We start from the raw sequence: 19,439 nt of genomic DNA, 5'->3' as shown, positions 1-19,439 counted from the left end.
CCCCGAGGGCAACATTACCCCAGCTGATGCCTCCACCCCCATTCCCCCCACCATCACACCCACTCCAGGTACTGGCTCCGACCCCACTCCCAGCTCCACACCCACACCAGATCCCAGCTCCCGGCGCTGCCGAGTTTTCACCATCCCTCCAGACCTCCCACTCACTGAGGATGAACGGTCAGTCCTCAGCAAAGGACTCACCTTCATCCCCCTCCGTCCACGCATCAATGAATTTAATACACGACGTGACATCGAACAATTCTTCCGTCGCCTCCGCCTCCGAGCTTACTTTCACAATCAGGACTCCCGCCCACCTTCTGAGGACCCCTTCGCCCACCTCCAACACACTGCATCCACCTGGACACCCCGCGCTGGCCTATTACCTGCCCTCGACCTCTTCATTTCCAACTGTCGCCGGGACATTAACCGCCTCAACCTGTCGTCCCCCCTCCCCCACTCCAACCTCTCACCCTCACAACGCGCAGCCCTCCAATCCCTCTGCTCCAATCCCAACCTCACCATCAAGCCAGTGGATAAAGGGGGCGCAGTGGTAGTCTGGCGCACTGACCTCTACACCGCTGAAGCCAAACGCCAACTCGAGGACACCTCTTCCTACTGCTCCCTCGACCATGACCCCACCCCCCATCACCAAACCATCATCTCCCAGACCATACAGAACCTCATCACCTCAGGAGATCTCCCACCCACAGCTTCCAACCTCATAGTCCGGGAACCCCGCACTGCCCGGTTCTACCTCCTTCCCAAGATCCACAAGCCTGACCACCCTGGCCGACCCATTGTCTCAGCATGCTCCTGCCCCACTGAACTCATCTCTACCTACCTTGACACTGTCCTATCCCCCCTAGTCCAGGAACACCCCACATACGTTCGAGACACCACCCACGCCCTCCACCTCCTCCAAGACTTCCGTTTCCCTGGCCCCCAACGCCTTATCTTCACCATGGATATCCAATCCCTCTACACCTCCATTCGCCATGACCAGGGCCTCCAAGCCCTCCGTTTTTTCCTCTCCAGACGTCCCCAACAGTACCCTTCCACTGACACTCTCATTCGTTTGGCCGAACTGGTCCTCACCCTTAACAATTTCTCCTTTGAATCCTCCCACTTCCTCCAGACCAAAGGTGTAGCCATGGGCACACGTATGGGCCCCAGCTATGCCTGTCTCTTTGTTGGCTATGTAGAACTGTTGATCTTCCGTAATTACACCGGCACCACTCCCCACCTCTTCCTCCGCTACATTGATGACTGCATTGGCGCCACCTCGTGCTCCCGCGAGGAGGTTGAGCAATTCATCAACTTCACCAACACATTCCACCCTGACCTTAAATTTACCTGGACTATCTCTGACACCTCGCTCCCCTTCCTGGACCTCTCCATCTCCATTACTGACGACCGACTTGACACTGACATTTTTTACAAACCCACTGACTCCCATAGCTACCTGGATTACACCTCTTCCCACCCTATCTCTTGCAAAAATGCCATCCCGTATTCCCAATTTCTCCGCCTCCGCCGTATCTGCTCCCAGGAGGACAAGTTCCACCATAGGACACACCAGATGGCCTCCTTCTTTAGAGACCGCAATTTCCCTTCCCACGTGGTTAAAGATGCCCTCCAACGCATCTCGTCCACATCCCGCACCTCCGCCCTCAGACCCCACCCCTCCAACCGTAACAAGGACAGAACGCCCCTGGTGCTCACCTTCCACCCTACCAACCTTCGCATCAACCAAATCATCCGTCGGCATTTCCGCCACCTCCAAAAAGACCCCACCACCAGGGATATATTTCCCTCCCCACCCCTTTCTGCCTTCCGCAAAGACCGTTCCCTCCGTGACTACCTGGTCAGGTCCACACCCCCCTACGACCCACCCTCCCATTCTGGCACTTTCCCCTGCCACCGCAGGAACTGTAAAACCTGTGCCCACACCTCCTCCCTCACCTCTATCCAAGGCCCTAAAGGAGCCTTCCACATCCATGAAAGTTTCACCTGCACATCCACCAATATCATTTATTGTATCCGTTGCTCCCGATGTGGTCTCCTCTACATTGGGGAGACTGGGCGCCTCCTAGCAGAGCGCTTTAGGGAACATCTCCGAGACACCCGCACCAATCAACCAAACCGCCCCGTGGCCCAACATTTCAACTCCCCCTCCCACTCTGCCGAGGACATGGAGGTCCTGGGCCTCCTTCACCGCCGCTCCCTCACCACCAGACGACTGGAGGAAGAACGCCTCATCTTCCGCCTCGGAACACTTCAACCCCAGGGCATCAATGTGGACTTCAACAGCTTCCTCATTTCCCCTTCCCCCACCTCATCCTAGTTTCAAACTTGCAGCTCAGTTACTAACTCCTTGACTTGTCCAACCTGCCTATCTTCTTTTCCACCTATTCACTCCACCCTCTCCTCCTTGACCTATCACCTTCATCTCCTCCCCCACTCACCCATTGTACTCTGTGCTACTCTCTCCCCACCCCCACCCTCCTCTAGTTTATCTCTCCATGCTTCAGGCTCACTGCCTTTATTCCTGATGAAGGGCTTTTGCCCGAAACGTTGATTTCGCTGCTCATTGGATGCTGCCTGAACTGCTGTGCTCTTCCAGCACCACTAATCCAGTATTTGATTTTCAGCATCTGCAGTCATTGTTTTTACTGAGTTTTAATTGTATTCCAATGAAGCAGTCACATTAATACTGGCTGTGTAAGAGTCAGAGACAATGAAATGTTTCACAATGATTAAAGCTCAGAACAAAAGTTAAGACGAGAATTAACACTTTCTTTTAAAAAGGGAGTAAATCCATAAACCTGTAATCATATATTGAGTGGAGTGAACCTGGCCATATAACATAAAAGGTGCTCAATCCAAAAATAAACAACAAAAATTGCAGGAGTTACATTATCAGTAAGTTTGTAAGGCAATTTTCAAGCTCTGAAGTTCAAGTTTAAAGAACTGAGATTACACAATTAAGATGCATTTGATAGCTAAATGAGATGGAAGCTACAGCACTAAACATTTGGACTGAAAATTTTGAACTAAGTTCTGAAGAAGAGTCACCGGACTTGAAATGCTAATACTGTTTTTCTTCCCACAGGCGTTGCCTGACCCGGTGAGTTTCTCCAGTGATTTCAGTTTTCATTCTGCATCTTTTTAATCCTTGCATGTTGCTTGTTAATACAAATGCAGATAGAAGAGTTGGAAACTTCTGATATAATGTTTGCATGCTTGAGGTTATTTCTGAAAACGCATTGCAAAATGAGCTAGCCGTCCCTTGAATACATATTCCCACCTCCTTGCTGCCATGCAGAACAGCCTGTAGGAAATATCTGGTACACTATACCTGGCTCCAGGGTTGTTCATTGCTGACTGATTCTGCATTATCAATTTTTTCTTCTCCTGTTTGAGCTCTGCCAGGATAGCAGCACGGTTTTTGTTCTGAAAGTCTTAAAAGAAAATTAAGAAATATGAAAGAGGAAAACATGGGTCAGGGCTCACCTTAAACTACAGAATTTTAATAAAGCAGGAAATATCCTGGCATGAAAAAAATTCACTGTACAGTTTAAAAAGACTAGTCAACTTGGAGGCAGTTTCAAAGGAAAGATGGTCATCTGAAAAAACAACTTTGTTGTTTCCTTGATATGAATCAAAAAGTATGTTTCAGGATTTGCTTACTCCTGTAAAAAGGACTGAAATGCGAAGCCTGAAATAAAATTGTACTTCCACACCGCAGCACAGACAAAGCAGGATTTTACATTGCAAGCCACCAAACCTCTTAGCTGAATGAAGTACATCCAGAACAAATCTAGCTGCTCAAAACTGAGAATCGATGAGATACTGCGAAGTCTCAGCTGCAGAAGAATGGTGTACCATCACAATCTATAATCTGATGGTCTAGCATAACCCTTGCTCCAATTATCTTCAAACCAGAGAACCAACTGGTACAATGAACATAGGAGAGCATGCCAAAAGCAGCATCAAGTATAATTGAATTAGGGGTGTTAATCTGGTGACTGCCTGCTTGCTGAATAGCCAAAGCAGCATACTGTGGACAGAACAAAGCAAATCCCCAATCAATGGATCAGATCTCAGCTCTGTAGTCCTGTCACAACCAGATGTAAATGGCAGAAAAAGGAAGAAAAGATGTGTCCCAAAGAATATGTAAAAATAAATTTATTTTAAAAATAAAAATAAATTAGTTAATTGTAAATTTACAAGTAGTTAATTCAGCATTCTTCTCAGTTATCCATCCCATCTTGATTTTTACATGAAGAAAAGCAAGCAGAATCCAAAGCCACCAAGTGCAGCCAAGAGGTTTGCAGCACATTGAATTTTTCCATTTGTCCTTCCAGAATATTTCATTGCAATTTCAATTCAATTATTATTTGCTTGAAAAAGAGAAAATTAGTTTGCTATCAGGACAGACCTTGTTTACTTACAGACAAGAATAACATGTACAAACCTTTTGAAAGGGATTCTCTGTTTCCGATTTTCTTTATTCTTAAAATGAAATAATAATACTGTACATTACAAAGAAGAATATATAACGTTGTGGAAGTAGCAGAGTACGTGGATATCATTTTTTAAAAAAGGTTTAAAAAACATTTCATATTCTAAAAGAAACAGAATTACTTGGTTGAATTATGTCTGCAGTAAGCCATAAGGTGTCGGAGGTGCCATATTTCTTCAAATAGACCCTTAAAAGTCAAAATGCTTTCAAGTGCAATGCATATTAGGTGGTTATCATCCATTAACTTAATTACTTCAGAGTCAGAGGAAGCTTTCAGAGGTAAACAATATCACTACTTCACATTATATTTATTTGGATGCATCACTATAGATCTCAAACGTATTTCCACTATTTACATATGAAGGCTACTCTGAGAAGACAGAAATAGGTAACTAACACTAATACCCAAGCTGGTACTTCTACTGAAAAAAAAAGTCAAGAAATAAGATCAAAACTAATAAATACTCTATGGAAGTTCACACCATCCTAACAATCCAGATAGTGTGCGTTGGGATAGAGGGAACAGCTGAATGTTATAGAAAAAGCAAATATTTCTGCAATTCCTGCAGAAACAAAGCAGCAGCAAAAGCTTATCCAGAAAATACCAAACTTGATGCCCTGCAGGCAGTTGGTTTATTTCACTTGGAGATGGAAATTGGCCCAAGTGCCTTAGCCTTAGGAAAGGGTGTCAGCTGAGACTCCCATTAAATTATCAACATCCACTAATCCCAAAATGAGTTTACATGTACGGATGCAAGACAAGGTCAGGATCAGGCAACTTTGTAATAATACGCAAAAGACAAACTGTCTGTTGGAATACTGGAAAAAAGCAGGAGGGATTAAATTTACAGAAGGAAAGTAAATGTTTCTGGGATTCCTGGAGGATAATTTCAAGGCCACCAGTCAAAAGAACACATTAGCCTGAAAAATTCCCAACAGGAGGACAGAGTTACCTTTCTAGATGCTTTGATCCACTACTACACCTGGGCAAATGTCTATTCAAATTACTTGCAAATATAATAGTCATTTAGTGAAGACTGCTTCCCTTTTATCCCCACCCCAAGGAGACACTCACCCTCAGTTAATGGAATGCCCAAAACTCCAAAACACACTCGAGTTAGGTTAAGTTATACTCACTTAATAAAATACTTCAAAATTGAAGGTGGAAACAGAAATTGCTGGAAAAGCTCAGCAGGTCTGGCAGCATAACATCTGGCAACATCAGAGATAATATTTCAGGTCAAGTGACCTTTGTTCAGAATGCATGACCTACATCAATGTTCTGAGTAAGGATCACTTGACCTGAAACATTAACTAATATCACTCCACAGATGCTGCCTGTCCTGCTGAGATTTTCCAGCAATTTCTGGTTTTGTTTTGGATTTACAGCATCCACAGTTCTTTCGGTTTTTATTCTGCATTTTTTTTAACCTCTTATTTTAAACTTAAAGCATGGGCAAGTATGTGGCCATGAAAGCTGAACTCAGTACAGCAAACTGGTTTCCAAGACTTGGGGATAACTCTTTAGAAAAGCAGCAGCAGACATTAGATTTTTCAAAACACTCAGAATAAGCATATTCCTATTATGAAGGAAAATTCCAAAGGCGAGGCCCCATCATTTCTGGTTAACTGAAGTCGATAAGAAAATACAAGGAAAAAGCATGTAGACTCAGTCACAGAGACCACAGAAACAGGTTCTTGGGACGATCATGTCCATGCTAGTCAAAACAGCTACCTAACTATTTTAACCCCATTTTCCAGCACTTGCCTCATGGCCTTATATGCCTTGGCACTGGAAGTGCATATCTAAATGCTTCTTAAATGTTATGGGACTTTCTGCCTTTGCCACCCTTACAGGCAAAGATTTCCAGGTTCCCACTGCCCTCAGTGAAAAAAAAATATTCCTCTCATGTCCTCCAAACCTTTGATCCTTGACCTGAAATCTATGTCCCCTGGTCACGCCACTGATCCCTCCACAAAGAGGAAATGTTGCTTTGCTGTCTTATGCCCTTCCTAATTTTACACATTTCAATCATGCACAAAAGGTGACTGGCAGAAAATGACAAAAAGATTAACTCGGAGAAAGAAATTAGTGTCTGAGAGGAAGCTAGTGAGAAATGAGAAAACAGCAAGCAAAAGTTTCTATGGGTATTTTAAAAAGGAAAAAAAAGTAGAGTGATGTCCTCTCAAATGTGAGAATAGGGAGTTAATAATAGTAAGGAAATGATGGATGAAATGAGCAATAGTTTTACTTCTGTCTTCACTATAGAAGATACAAAATAAACTCCATTAATAGCTATAAAACCAGCTGGCGAAAGGAAGGAAGGAACTCGATGAAATTACAATTACTAGGGAAAAGATACTGAGAAAACTGATGAAGCTTCAGACTGACAAATCCCTGGGCTCTGATGGATTTCATTCTTGAGAGATGGCTAGTGAGGTAGTGAACGGGTTGGTGTTAATTTTAAGATGTCCCTAGATTCAGGAAAGATTCCATTTGATTAAAATGTAACAAATACAAGAGATGTTAGAGAAATGTTTTCAATCAGATGATCGACAGTCTTTCAAACTCTCAGCCACAGAAGACAGTGGAAGCAGGGTTTGATTAGATTAGATTACTTATAGTGTGGAAACAGGCCCTTCGGCCCAACAAGTCCACACCGACCCTCCGAACTGCAACCCACCCAAACCCATTCTCCTACATTTACCCCTTCACCTAACACTAGGGGCAATTTAGCATGGTCAATTCACCTAACTTGCATGTCTTTGGACTGTGCGAGGAAACTGGAGCACCCGGAGGAAACCCACACAGACGCGGGGAGAATGTGCAAACTCCACACAGACAGTCGCCCGAGGCGGGAATTGAACCCGGGTCTCTGGCGCTGTGAGGCAGCAGTGCTAACCACTGTACCACTGTAGTGGCGGTAGATAAATTATTATTAGGCAAGGGAATTAAAGGTTAGCTACGATAAGGTGAATGCGGAATTTGAAACTAGTTCATCTTTCATCCTATTGAATGGCAGAAGAGCCAAATGGTTTACTTCTGCTCATAATTCATTTTTGCCATGCCCACATTTCCCCCATCACCTCCAAGGCCCCAAAGGATCCTTCCACATCTGGCAGAGATTTGCCTGCACATTCAAACACCTTATCTACTGTGCCCATTGCGCTCAATGTGGTCTCCTCTACATTGGAGAGACAGGATGCCACCTCATGGAATGTTTCAGAGAACATTTCCAGAACACATGCACAAAACAATCTCACTGCCCTATGGCTGACAGCTTCAACTCGCCTTCCCACTCCGGCAAAGACATGCAAGTCTTGGTCTTCCTCCACCACCAAATTCAAGCCACCTGACAGCTGGAAGAAGAACGCCTCATCTTCCGCCCTGGGACCCTCCCATGGCATCTATGTTGATTTCACCAGTTTCCTCATCTTCCCTTCCCCACCTCATCTCAGATCCAATCCTCTAACTCAGCACCGCTCTCTTGAACTGCCCCACCTGTCCATCTTCCTTTCCAATTTTACAGTCCACCTTCCTCTCTGCCCTATCACCATCACACCCCACCTGCATCTCCCTATCACCTTCCAAGCTACTTCCCCCAAGACCTAAACCCATCCTATTTATCTCTCAGCCCCCTTGGCACCCCCGCCCCGACATTCCTGATGAAGAGCTTATGGCCAAAATGTTGACTCTCCTGCTCCTCGTATGCTGCCTGACCTGCTGTGCTTTTCCAATGCACATTTTGACTTTGATCTCCAGCATATGCAGTCCTCACTTTCTCTTAATTCCACAGATCATAGAATCCCTACGCTGTGGAAACAGACCCTTCGGCCCAACAAGTCCACACCGTCCCTCCGAAGAGTATCCCACCCAAACCCATTCCCCATTATTCAACATTTACCCCTGAATAATGCATCTAACCTAAGCATTCCTGAACACTATAGGCAATTTAGCACAGCAAATTAACCAAAACTGCATATCTTTGGATTGTGGGAGGAAACCGGAGCACCCGGAGGAAACCCACATAGACATGGGTACAATATGCAAACTCCACGCAGACTGTCGACCAAGGTTGGAATTGAATTCAGGTCCCTGGCGCTGTGGTTCAGCAGTGCTAACCACTGAGCCATCCCTAAGTTAATCTTTATACGAAGATCAGGTGAACAAACCAGTAAAAATGTTATTTTTAGTTATAGGGAAAATTGGATATTCCAAGTCTTGAGTCATAGAGTAAAAGAAAGTGAAGTTTTCATTATCCCAGAGGCTGTTCTCTGATCCAAGAGAGAGAGAGAGAGAGAGAGAGAGAGATCACCATCACTATCCCTCAGTGAAGGTGCATGGATGAGAAGACAGGACCTTCAGTGTAGAAAATGAACCTGCACTGTCAATGTTAGTCTGTATTATGCACCAGCTGTCCAGCCAACTTATCTAACCAAACTACATAGCCAGTGGGTAACTCAACATCAAATGAGGCCTTTCAGCCCATTGTGGCTATGCTGGTCATCAAGAGCCTATCAACTTCTAATCCATGTCAGCTATCCTCTCATTTCATTTCAACCTACATCTTTTGGCTTTTGGTGATTCTTGTTAAGCTTTCATTGAGCAAAAAACTGGAAGTTTTGCTTTTAGTTTCCAAGGGAAAAAAAGATGTCACCAACCATGAAGTTTGAAAATCATTAAGTCCATAAATGAAATTAAAAATATGCCTCAAACTTTAGTTGTTGTATCCATACATATGATTTAAAGAGAACATAAATAATGTAGACTTCAACATTTCTGAATCCACCTACTTTTGAAATATTTAGCACTTACTGTAATAACTTAGACAAATGGTTGACCATTTACTACTGTGGGTGTTATGTCCCACATGCTGACAAATGGTGAAGGTACTGCAATCAGGATAATGTACTGGAGCAGTGACTGCCAAAAATAAATGCTAAATAGGAGACAGCTGCAGAAGTTATTTTGCTTGGCAGATGTAAAAGATTTACTATCCTCCAGTGAGGGGCAGGCTGGACTTGAACCTTCTATCCCCAACCACTACACAGTAATTCCCCACACTTAACCAGGTTATTTGATTACATTGTGGACCTCCCAATTTAGAAGTTGCAACAGTTAAATTATTCCTTGCTATTCTCCCAGATTGAAAGCCTCCTTGAATAAACTCAGAGTTGCCTGGTATAGCATTTTACAAAGCACATATTTACATGGTGAGTTCAATGTGTAGAAGATCATCCAAAGCTATTTTGGAGGTGTAATGGAATGAATGCATACAAAAGGAACAAGAGATAATAATCAGGGTGACAAAACACCTAGTCAAAAGAAATGTTTTATGAAAGGGAAAAGTGACATGTAAAAGTGATTAGGTATGAAGAGTAGAACATGGAGCTCACCAGCTCAGCATATTAAAATGCTCCACTTTCACGTAGGTTTGATTTTTTTTAGTTGCAGATTTATTTTCTTGGAGTACAATGTTATGGTCAGTCTCTCATTGTCCTCCCACCTCAATTTCTTCCTGAGGAGTTGTCCAACACACTAGATCATTGTGTTTGTTGAGGTCGGTGGGAGTGGGGAAAGACTGTGTCCCCATTTTTACCAAAATGATGGTCAACGCGTTTCGTGATCAGGGTGACAAGTGCTTTACAAAATTAACTGCTGAATCCACCTATTTCCTTTTGCAAGGAGTTTAAGAGAAAAGGTAAATAAATAATTCTAAAACAAATGAAAGCACTGGTCAGTAAAAATGTTCCAAATGCTAAAACCTCTTTTACAATAATCTGGAATAAGATTGCAGTCATGACTTTAGCAATTACATCCATTATAAAATGCAATCTTGCAAAGTACATAAATTACGTTCCATTGACTCCAACTTTAGCACTAATATTGACATGCTGAAAATGCTGACTCAGTACAATGTGGTTACCAATTTTGAAAACCTTTTGCAACAAAAACTCAGCAAGTTTGGCAGCATTTGTGGAATGAAAGCAGAGTTAATGTTTCAAGTCCAGTGGCATCTCTCCAGAACTGAAAATCTTTTGTCATTCCAAATTAATGCTATCCACAGTTTAACTAAGATCAGCCAGGCTAAAAGGACATTTTCATTCTTATTGACAAGCATACATAACTGCAGTTACAATCAGTAATAACCCATCATTCTCATATTCAACTTGAAGAGATAATGAAGGCCAGTGTGACAGAAACAAAACACTAAATGTGTAAAATTCAAACAAAGACCAAACTAAAGGAAGGCACATAGTGGGATCCCCCAGAGGTGGTAGCAAGACTTACTGGGATTTATATTAAGGACCTGGGCGTGTTAGGTACAAACTAAAAACTTGCATATGACACAAAACTTGGAAACATTGTGAACTGTAAGGGGGTTAATGATAGACTTCATAAAACCATAAGACATAGCAGCAGAAATTAGGCCATTTGGCCCATCAAGTCTGCTCCATCACTCAATCATGGTTGATAGGTTTTTTTAACTCCATTTTCCTGCTTTCTCCCCGTAACCTTTGATCCCCTTGGCGATCAAGAACTTATCTATCTCTGTCTTAAGTATACTCAATGACCTGGGCTCCAGAGCCTTCTGTGGCAATGAATTCCACAGATTCACCACTCTCTGGCTAAACAAGTTTCTCCTGATCTCTGTTCTAACTGGTCTTCACTTTAATCTTAAGGCTGTGTCCTCAGGTCCTCGTCCCTCCTGCCAGTGGAAACATCTTTCCAATGTCTACTCTGTCCAGGCCATTAAGTATTCTGAAAATTTCAACAGATCCCCCCTCATCCTTCTAAACTCCATCGAATATAGTCCCAGACTCCTCGAATATTCCTCATATGCTAAGCCTTTCAAATCTAGGATCATTTGTATAATCTTCCTCTGGATCTGCTCCAGGGCCAGTACCTCTTTCCTGAGGTATGGGGTCCAAAATTGCTCACAATACCCAAAATGTGGTCTGACCAGAGCCTCAAAGCCTCAGAAGTACATCCCTGCTTAAATTCTAGTCCTCTCAAGATGATTGACAACATTGCCTTCCTAACTACTGACTGAACCTGCAAGTTTACCTGAAGAGAAACCTGGATGAAGACTCCCAAGCCCCTCTGCACTTAAGACTTCTGAATTGTTTCCTGATTTAGAAAATAGTCCATGCCTCTATTCTTCCTCCCAAATTGCACAACCTCACACTTTCCCATGTTGTATTTCATCTGCCACTTCTTTGCCCACTTTCCTAACCGGTCTAAATTTTTCTGCAACCTCCCCGCCTCCTCAATAGTACCTGCCCTGCTACCTATCTTTGTATCATCTGCAAACCTAGCCAGAATGTCATCAGTTCCTTCGTCCAGATCATTAATGTATAAAGTTAAAAGTTGTGGTCCCTACACCGATCCTTGTGGAACACTACTAGTAACCTGCTTCCATCCTGAAAAGGACCCTTTTATCTCCACTCTCTGCCTTCTATCAGACAACCAATCTTCAATCCATGCTAATACCTGGCCTCTAACTTACTCAGCAGTCTCCTGTGTGGCACCTTATCAGAAGCCTTCTGGAAGTCCAGATAGATAACATCTATTGACTGTTCTTGGACTAACCTGCTCATTACTCTGCAAAGAATTCAGGAGAACAAGGATCAGCCAATGAATGAGTTAACATGTGGTAGATGAAATTTACTGCAAAGAAAGGGGTGGCATGCTGGCTGAGTGGTTAGCACTGCTGCCTCACAACACCCCAAGCAACTGTCTGTGTGGAGTTTGCACACTCTCCCCGTGTCTGTGTGGGTTTCCTCCGGGGGCTCCAGTTTCCTCCCACAATCCAAAGACGTGCAGGTTAGGTGAATTGGCCATGCTAAATTGCCCGTAGTGTTAGGTGTGTTAGTCAGAGGTAAATATAGAGTAGGCGAATGGGTCCAGGTGGGTTACTCTTCAGAGGGTTGGTGTGGACTTGTTGGGGCAAAGGGCCTGTTCCCATACTGTAGGGAATCTAATCTAAAAAATTGAATTGATACATTTTGATACAAAGGATACAAGCCTAACGGGGCATGGGACCAGGTGAACCAGAGAGTGAGTGTGCAACAGGCACTGAAGATGACTGGACAGCTTAAGAAAGTGGTTAATAAAGAATGAGAATCTGTTCTCTCATTTCGGTTCAATAAATAGCAGAATAGACTGCAAGCAAAAATGCTACAGTGAACCTTTATAAAACAAGAGAGGGCTCAGAAAATATTTAGAGAATAATTAAAGGGAAGAAGAACATCAGGTAGGTGGATGGATTGGAGAATCTTAGCTGTTTTCCTTGGAAAAAGCTGGGAAGAGATTTGACAGTAGCGTTCAAAATCACAAGAGTATGACACAGAGTAATGCCATTCCCATTGGTGAAAGAGGACACTGATTTAAGTTTTTCAAAGGAACACAGTGAGTGGTTGGCATCTGGAATGTTAAGACTATGATGGAGATAAATTTAATGTTAGCTTTCAAAAGGGAACTGGACAATTAACGGAAGAGAGAAGTCTACTAGTGCTATGTGGTGGGGTGTGAATGGGCAATCTAAGTTGTTCTTGCAGAGTGGAACATTTTTGCAGTCAGGATGGCTTAGTACCACTGAATTTTACCAAGAGTGCAATGATTGCTATGTACCAGTCACAACCAGACAGCTGAAAGCATTTCACAGCCAATGAAGCACATGTGAAGTATAGTCACTGTTGTATGAAGCAATTTGTGCCTTACAGATTCCTCCAGTCAGCAGTGTAATGATCAGATCATCTGTTTTTTATTGTTGATTAGGGGATGAACACTGGCCAGAATATCATGGATAACTATCTCATACAGTCAGAGATGTACAACACTGAAACAGATTCTTCAGTCCAGCTTGTCCATGCTGACCAGATATCCTAAATTAATCCAGTCTCACCTAATCATAGGTACTTGAACATCACCAAATTTTAGTTGCTCCACCATTGATGGCTGAGTCTTCAACTCTGGAATTCCCTCCTTAGACCCTATCCCCCCATCTTCCTCCAAAATGCACCAAAAAACACAGACCTTTGACCACACTTTTAGCCATCGTCCCTACTAATACCTTGTACGTCAAAAGTGAAATTTCATTTTAATGCATTCCTGTGAATCATCCTGGGAAATATTTTTTTAAGAAAGGGGTACATAGATACAAGTTGTTTTTACTTAACAATTGAAGATGAATCAAACACCAGAAAGGCTGCAGTAGTAAGATTTATACACAAATTGATTGGATTAAAGACTTACAGCACCATTCAGCCACACTTTGGCAGATGCAATGGATTAAAGACAGCCTTTAATTGACAAGTCCTAACACACAACGGTGATAAGATATGTGCAAACACTGCAACAGTAAATTACTATAATGTTACTTTGCTAAGATAACTATACAAGGGCAAGGAACCACTTTTTACAATGTAATCAAACAGTATAACAGAGGCACAGAGCTTACTTGTTGAGTGTCTCTCAGCTCTGAAATCATTCCACCCCTTTTAATAAGTAAAATTGCTGAAAAAAAACTGAAGGAAAAAATACACAGTCCTGCCTACTGCAGGCAAACTGGGTGTGTCACTGTGATAAGCTTGAGACTTTTACCAGTGGCTGGTAAAATCAAAAATACTTAAGAAATGGAGTTAAGAAGTTTAGACGAAAATTATATAAATAGAAAATCATGTACTGAAAATAGATAGTACACAGCTTTATAGATTTATTTTTCATTGCAAAACAAATTCTGCATCTCAGCAAGTCTATGTTTGTATATTTGATTTCAGCTGTCATTAGGCAGCTCTGTTTGAATTTACACAGGATACAGACTTTTCTGGATAACAAAACTGTCATTCATAGCCAGACAATTTTCTACTCAGCTGCAGACAGAAAATAAATTACTACCACTTTCAATATGCCATTTAATTTAGTATTTGAGACTTTTGTTTTTTTCATTTGAAGCTAGACCTTAAATTCCATTTTATAGCAATAATTCAAATTTATTTTAAACATGTACCAGGGACAGACAAATTCACAAATGGGCACAGGTACGTTATTCAGAACGAATGGTTTTGTACACAAATGGAAAATGGGAGCAAAACCAAACTGGAAAGGATTTTTAAAAAAAGATAAATGCACTCAATAGTTTCCAAAGAATTTAAGGATGCAAATACATTTGAACCAATGCCTACAATAATTTGTGGTGCTACATAAAATGGCAAGTTATCCGCTGAGCATTCTAATCCGGTATAACAGTGTCATAAAAGGGACAATACATGTACAATACATACGTGAAAATTGTGCATAGACTATGCAATTCTCTGTCATACATAAGATGTTACATTCATATTTGCAAACTCATATCCATATTCTAGCCAAAGAAAATGGTCCTTACACCATATGCAAAGGAACTGTGCACGTGCAGAAAAGAGCATTACTGAAATGCAATTAAGCAGAGGTGGGGGGGGGGGGGGGCGCGGAGGTATCAACAGGCATAACTTTAATCATTGATTATCCTTTTAGTAGCCATCTTGGTTTTTCACTGTTGCTTTGAGACATCTGGTGGTCACAGAAAGCACCATATGAATGCAACTCTTTTAAAAAAAATCAAATCTACAGGAAATAGCAGTTTTAACATAAAACCTGACAGAATAAAACTAAATATAAAGGAGGAAAGGAAATAAACAATAAATTTATAATTGTTGACAAACCCCAGTGTTTTTCATTGCTGGACTGTGTGTGTTTTTTATTTTCAAATGCACAGTATGACAAGGTGTGAAGGTAAGAGTTTCCCCAGAATTGAGTTGAACCTTACACCTGGAGAAATGTTCGATAGAACAACCAACTATGAAGAGTTAGATGGTAGATGGACCCCTGGCTGAGGCTATTAACTTTCTGATGATTTCTCCTTCTGGTCAACATGCCCCAAGAAATTCCCTTTCACCCTATCTAATTTTTTACCTCTATCCTTTTTTTGTCTTATCAATAAGTCTTCACTCACTAGTATCCATGATTCTAGTGATATACTCTGTTCCTTTTCCAATTTCCGGTTCTCTAGTTTCTAATAATTCCTTTTTAATATTGGATATTCAGCCTCTCAACATTCCTTCATTCTTCATGAAGAAAGGTCTTCTCTGGTTCTTTTTATTTGTTCATGGATATGTATATTGTTGGCTGTGCCTGCCTTTGTTGTAGATCTTTAATGGAGAGAAGACTTTTCCTTAAACAGTGGCTCAATCACATCCAATCTATCCCAGTCTTCATTACCTGGCAGATAGATTCTCATTTTGACTGACCTTTCATAACTCCACTTACCTCTATTAAATGAATTATATCACTAAAGGATGGTTATGCAAGTCTTCTTACAGAATACAAGTTTTTGTTCTAGTCCATGCTGTCCTTTTCCTCAGTCACTGTGGCAGCTGTTTCAGCATTATCACCTGACAAATGGGACTAGATTGGGTTGGGATATCTGGTTGGCATGGACAAGTTGAATCAAAGTTGCTGTACATCTCTATGACTCAGCCTCTCACTCAGAATATTATTCTATCCTATTTATAGGAACTATTCTTCCAATATTGACCCATCCTTCATCTTTATAAAGTCCAATAAAGGTCCACTTCAGGTGATTCTTCCTACCTTTTGGTCTTGGCACAAACATCCACTGGGAATGTGGTCAAGCGATCACAGCCTCAAAATTGGATATTCTAAACTGACCCAGAGCCAGAGAAATCAGGCCTGACAGAAAATTGGCCAAACTAAAGTAAATGGGAGCAAAGTTAAAAATCACACAACACTAGGTTATAGTCCAACAGGTTTAATTGGAAGCACACTAGCTTTCGGAGCTATCACCATTGTTAACAGCTAATCCGAGAATGCAATTTTTAAAAAAAAGTTTTGTGATTTACACATGAAAGAAGTGAAACTATCACTGTATTCTAACAGATGAAAGGCTTAACAGACAATCAATTTTTCAATGTATAATTTCAGTTACATCACTCTGCAAATTTTTGCTATAAATTCTGTGTTAAGATCGAGTCCTCCACTATCACCTGATGAAGGAGCGTCGCTCCGAAAACTAGTGTGGTTCCAATTAAATCTGTTTGACTATAACCTGGTGTTGTGTGATTTTTAACTTTGTACACCCCAGTCCAACACCAGCATCTCCAAATCATAAATGGGAGCAGTTGACCTAGTGGCATTATCTCTCGACCGTTAATTCAGAGGGCCAGGTAATGTTCTGGGGAACTGGGTTTGTGCCTGACATGACAGATGAAGAACACAAATTTTAAGAAATCTGGTATTAAGAGTCTAATGATGAATCCATTGTCAATTGTTGGAAAACATCCTTCTCATTCACAAATCTCCTTTAGTCAGCAATACCCTCATCCTGCAAATCGGTAACAGAGAACAGCGGAAACCCAGATTGAAGAGGTCATAAAGGTTCAGGGAAACCAGTTACAACCAGCCACGGTTGTGTATTGGAAGCATATCAGTCAGACTTTCTAGCACCTTGACTTCTAGCCAGTGCCCGAGGACATGCAATTATACCATAGTAACAATGAAAGGTGTCAGTGTGACCTCATTTGATGCTTTGAACAACCCACTGGCCCAAAGGTCACACTGCAGAGTGAGGGAATTTTTAAAAAAAAAATCACACCAGGAAGCCACCCACTCAGTGAAGACTCATTGCGGAAGACCATGCGGTAATCTAAGATGACTCAGGACAAGATCCACCTTGACCTAAGAGACCCACCTTCATGGAAGAAAGCCAGCCCTACGTCAGACGGGAAGGAGATTCCAACATCCCAACTCAAACATCTGGATCATTATGAGTAATATCCTTTCTCAGACTGATTGAATGCAATAGAGTGTAAATATTGTGGGAATTTGGGAACTGTTCATATGGCATTTTTAATAAGGAATATTTTCAATTAGATTCTCTACAGTGTGGAAACAGGCCCAGACCAACCCTCCGAAGAGTAACCCACCCAGACCCATTTCTCTCTGACTAATGCATCTAACACTGTGGGCAATTTAGCAAGGCTAATTTACCAGACCTGCACATCTTTGGACTGTGGGAGGAAGCCAGAGCACCCAGAGGAAACCCATGCAGACACGAGGAGAATGTGCAAACTCCACACAGACAGTCACCTGAGGCTGGAATCAAACCTGGGTCCCTGGCGCTGTGAGGCAGCAGTGCTAACCACTGAGCTACCGTGCCACCCCTTTTATTTTGTTAATAAAATCAATTGAACTACAATTCAAATTGTGTCCCTTTGTCCATCTTTGTTCAGAAGAAGTAAGGATACCTGTTCTTCGTGTCAATGGATCAGTGGAAATAAGGTGATAACATTTGTTCACTTGTGGAATGTGTGGCAGTACTTCCTTTTGACCCCGAAGGCGGGAAGCTGTGACTATTTTACAGTTGGATGTTGAATAACTGAATTTCTGGTTTATATTGAAGACTCTTAACAAACGCATACCCCAATAACTTGTAATTTAATAAGCTGAGTGGAATATGCACGTAACGGAACAATCGTGATACATTTTCATGTATACCACACCAAGCAGATTTGAATTTATGAAGCTCAGCTCCCTAATCTTGACTTTTCTGGAATGTGAATGTCTCATTACCCTTACAAGCTTGAAAAACACAAAGGCTGAAACTGAGATACTAAGAAAGTTGACAGATGGTCATTCGTGAGAGAGGGAGTGACAGGACGGAAGCTGATGGAATGGTTAACTCTTTGTGGTCTAATATGAAATGTATACTTGCTTGTCACAGATTGAATGTTTGTGTGTTGTTGACTGGAGCTCGAGATCCGGGAATGTTACAAATTTGATTTGCATTTTGGGAATCTAAATGATTTTTTAAAAAACAGCCATGTTGTAAAACAATAGTACTGGGCATGTTAGCTGAGCGAGGTTACCTCATAACCTTTTCCACATTGTTTAGACTTATCTCTCGTTACTGTTAAAAGGGAAGCTCTGGCTTGATCAGGGTGTCCATAAGACCATAAGACATCGGAGTGGAAGTAAGGCCATTCGGCCCATCGAGTCCACTCCGCCATTCAATCATGGCTGATGCGCATTTCAGCTCCACTTGCCAGCGTTCTCCCCGTAGCCCTTAATTCCTCTAGACAACAAGAACCTATCAATCTCGGCCTTGAAGACATTTAGCGTCCCGGCTTCCACTGCACTCCGTGGCAATGAATTCCACAGGCCCACCACTCTCTGGCTGAAGAAATGTCTCCGCATTTCCGTTCTGAAATGACCCCCTCTAATTCTAAGGCTGTGTCCACGGGTCCTAGTGTCCTCGCCTAACAGAAACAATTTTCTAGCATCCACCTTTTCAAAGCCATGTATTATTTTGTACGTCTCTATTAGATCTCCCCTTAATCTTCTAAACTCCAATGAATACAATCCCAGTATCCTCAGCCGTTCCTCATATGCTAGACCTGTCATTCCAGGGATCATCCGTGTGAATCTCCGCTGGACACGTTCCAGTGCCAGTATGTCCTTCCTGAGGTGTGGGGACCAAAACTGGACACAGTACTCCAAATGGGGCCTAACCAGAGCTTTATAAAGTCTTAGTAGTACATCTCTGCTTTTATATTCCAACCCTCTTGAGATAAGAGACAACATTGCATTCGCTTTCTTAATCACAGACTCAACCTGCATGTTTACCTTTAGAGAATCCTCGACTAGCACTCCCAGATCCCTTTGTGCTTTGGCTTTATTAAGTTTCTCACCATTTAGAAAGTAGTCCATGCTTTTATTCTTTTTGCCAAAGTGCAAGACCTCGCACTTGCTCACGTTAAATTCCATCAGCCATTTCCTGGACCACTCTCCCAACCTGTCTAGATCCTTCTGTAGCCTCCCCACTTCCTCAGTACTACCTGCCTGTCCACCTAA

At 42.2% G+C, this 19,439-nt stretch overlaps 1 protein-coding gene across 6 annotated transcripts in view; it reads right to left on the bottom strand.

The window, feature by feature from the left end:
* inip (ints3 and nabp interacting protein) overlaps positions 1-19,439 on the bottom strand; it is a 43,649-nt gene that overhangs the window by 7,053 nt on the left and 17,157 nt on the right. For 3 of the 6 annotated variants that reach the window (XM_072588010.1, XM_072588028.1, XM_072588020.1), the window contains exons 3-4: positions 4,478-4,515; positions 3,359-3,461 (exon numbers count right to left, since the gene is read on the bottom strand). In XM_072588010.1, coding sequence (XP_072444111.1) covers positions 3,359-3,461; positions 4,478-4,515 — 141 coding nt within the window. The remainder of the gene's footprint in view (positions 1-3,358; positions 3,462-4,477; positions 4,516-19,439) is intronic. The other 3 variants (XM_072588048.1, XM_072588037.1, XM_072588055.1) reach the window with 1 other exon arrangement.

The sequence above is a fragment of the Chiloscyllium punctatum genome, chromosome 2, assembly GCF_047496795.1.
Source record: "Chiloscyllium punctatum isolate Juve2018m chromosome 2, sChiPun1.3, whole genome shotgun sequence".
In the NCBI taxonomy this organism is placed as follows: Eukaryota; Metazoa; Chordata; class Chondrichthyes; order Orectolobiformes; family Hemiscylliidae; genus Chiloscyllium; species Chiloscyllium punctatum.
This window is presented reverse-complemented; position numbering and strand designations above follow the sequence as displayed.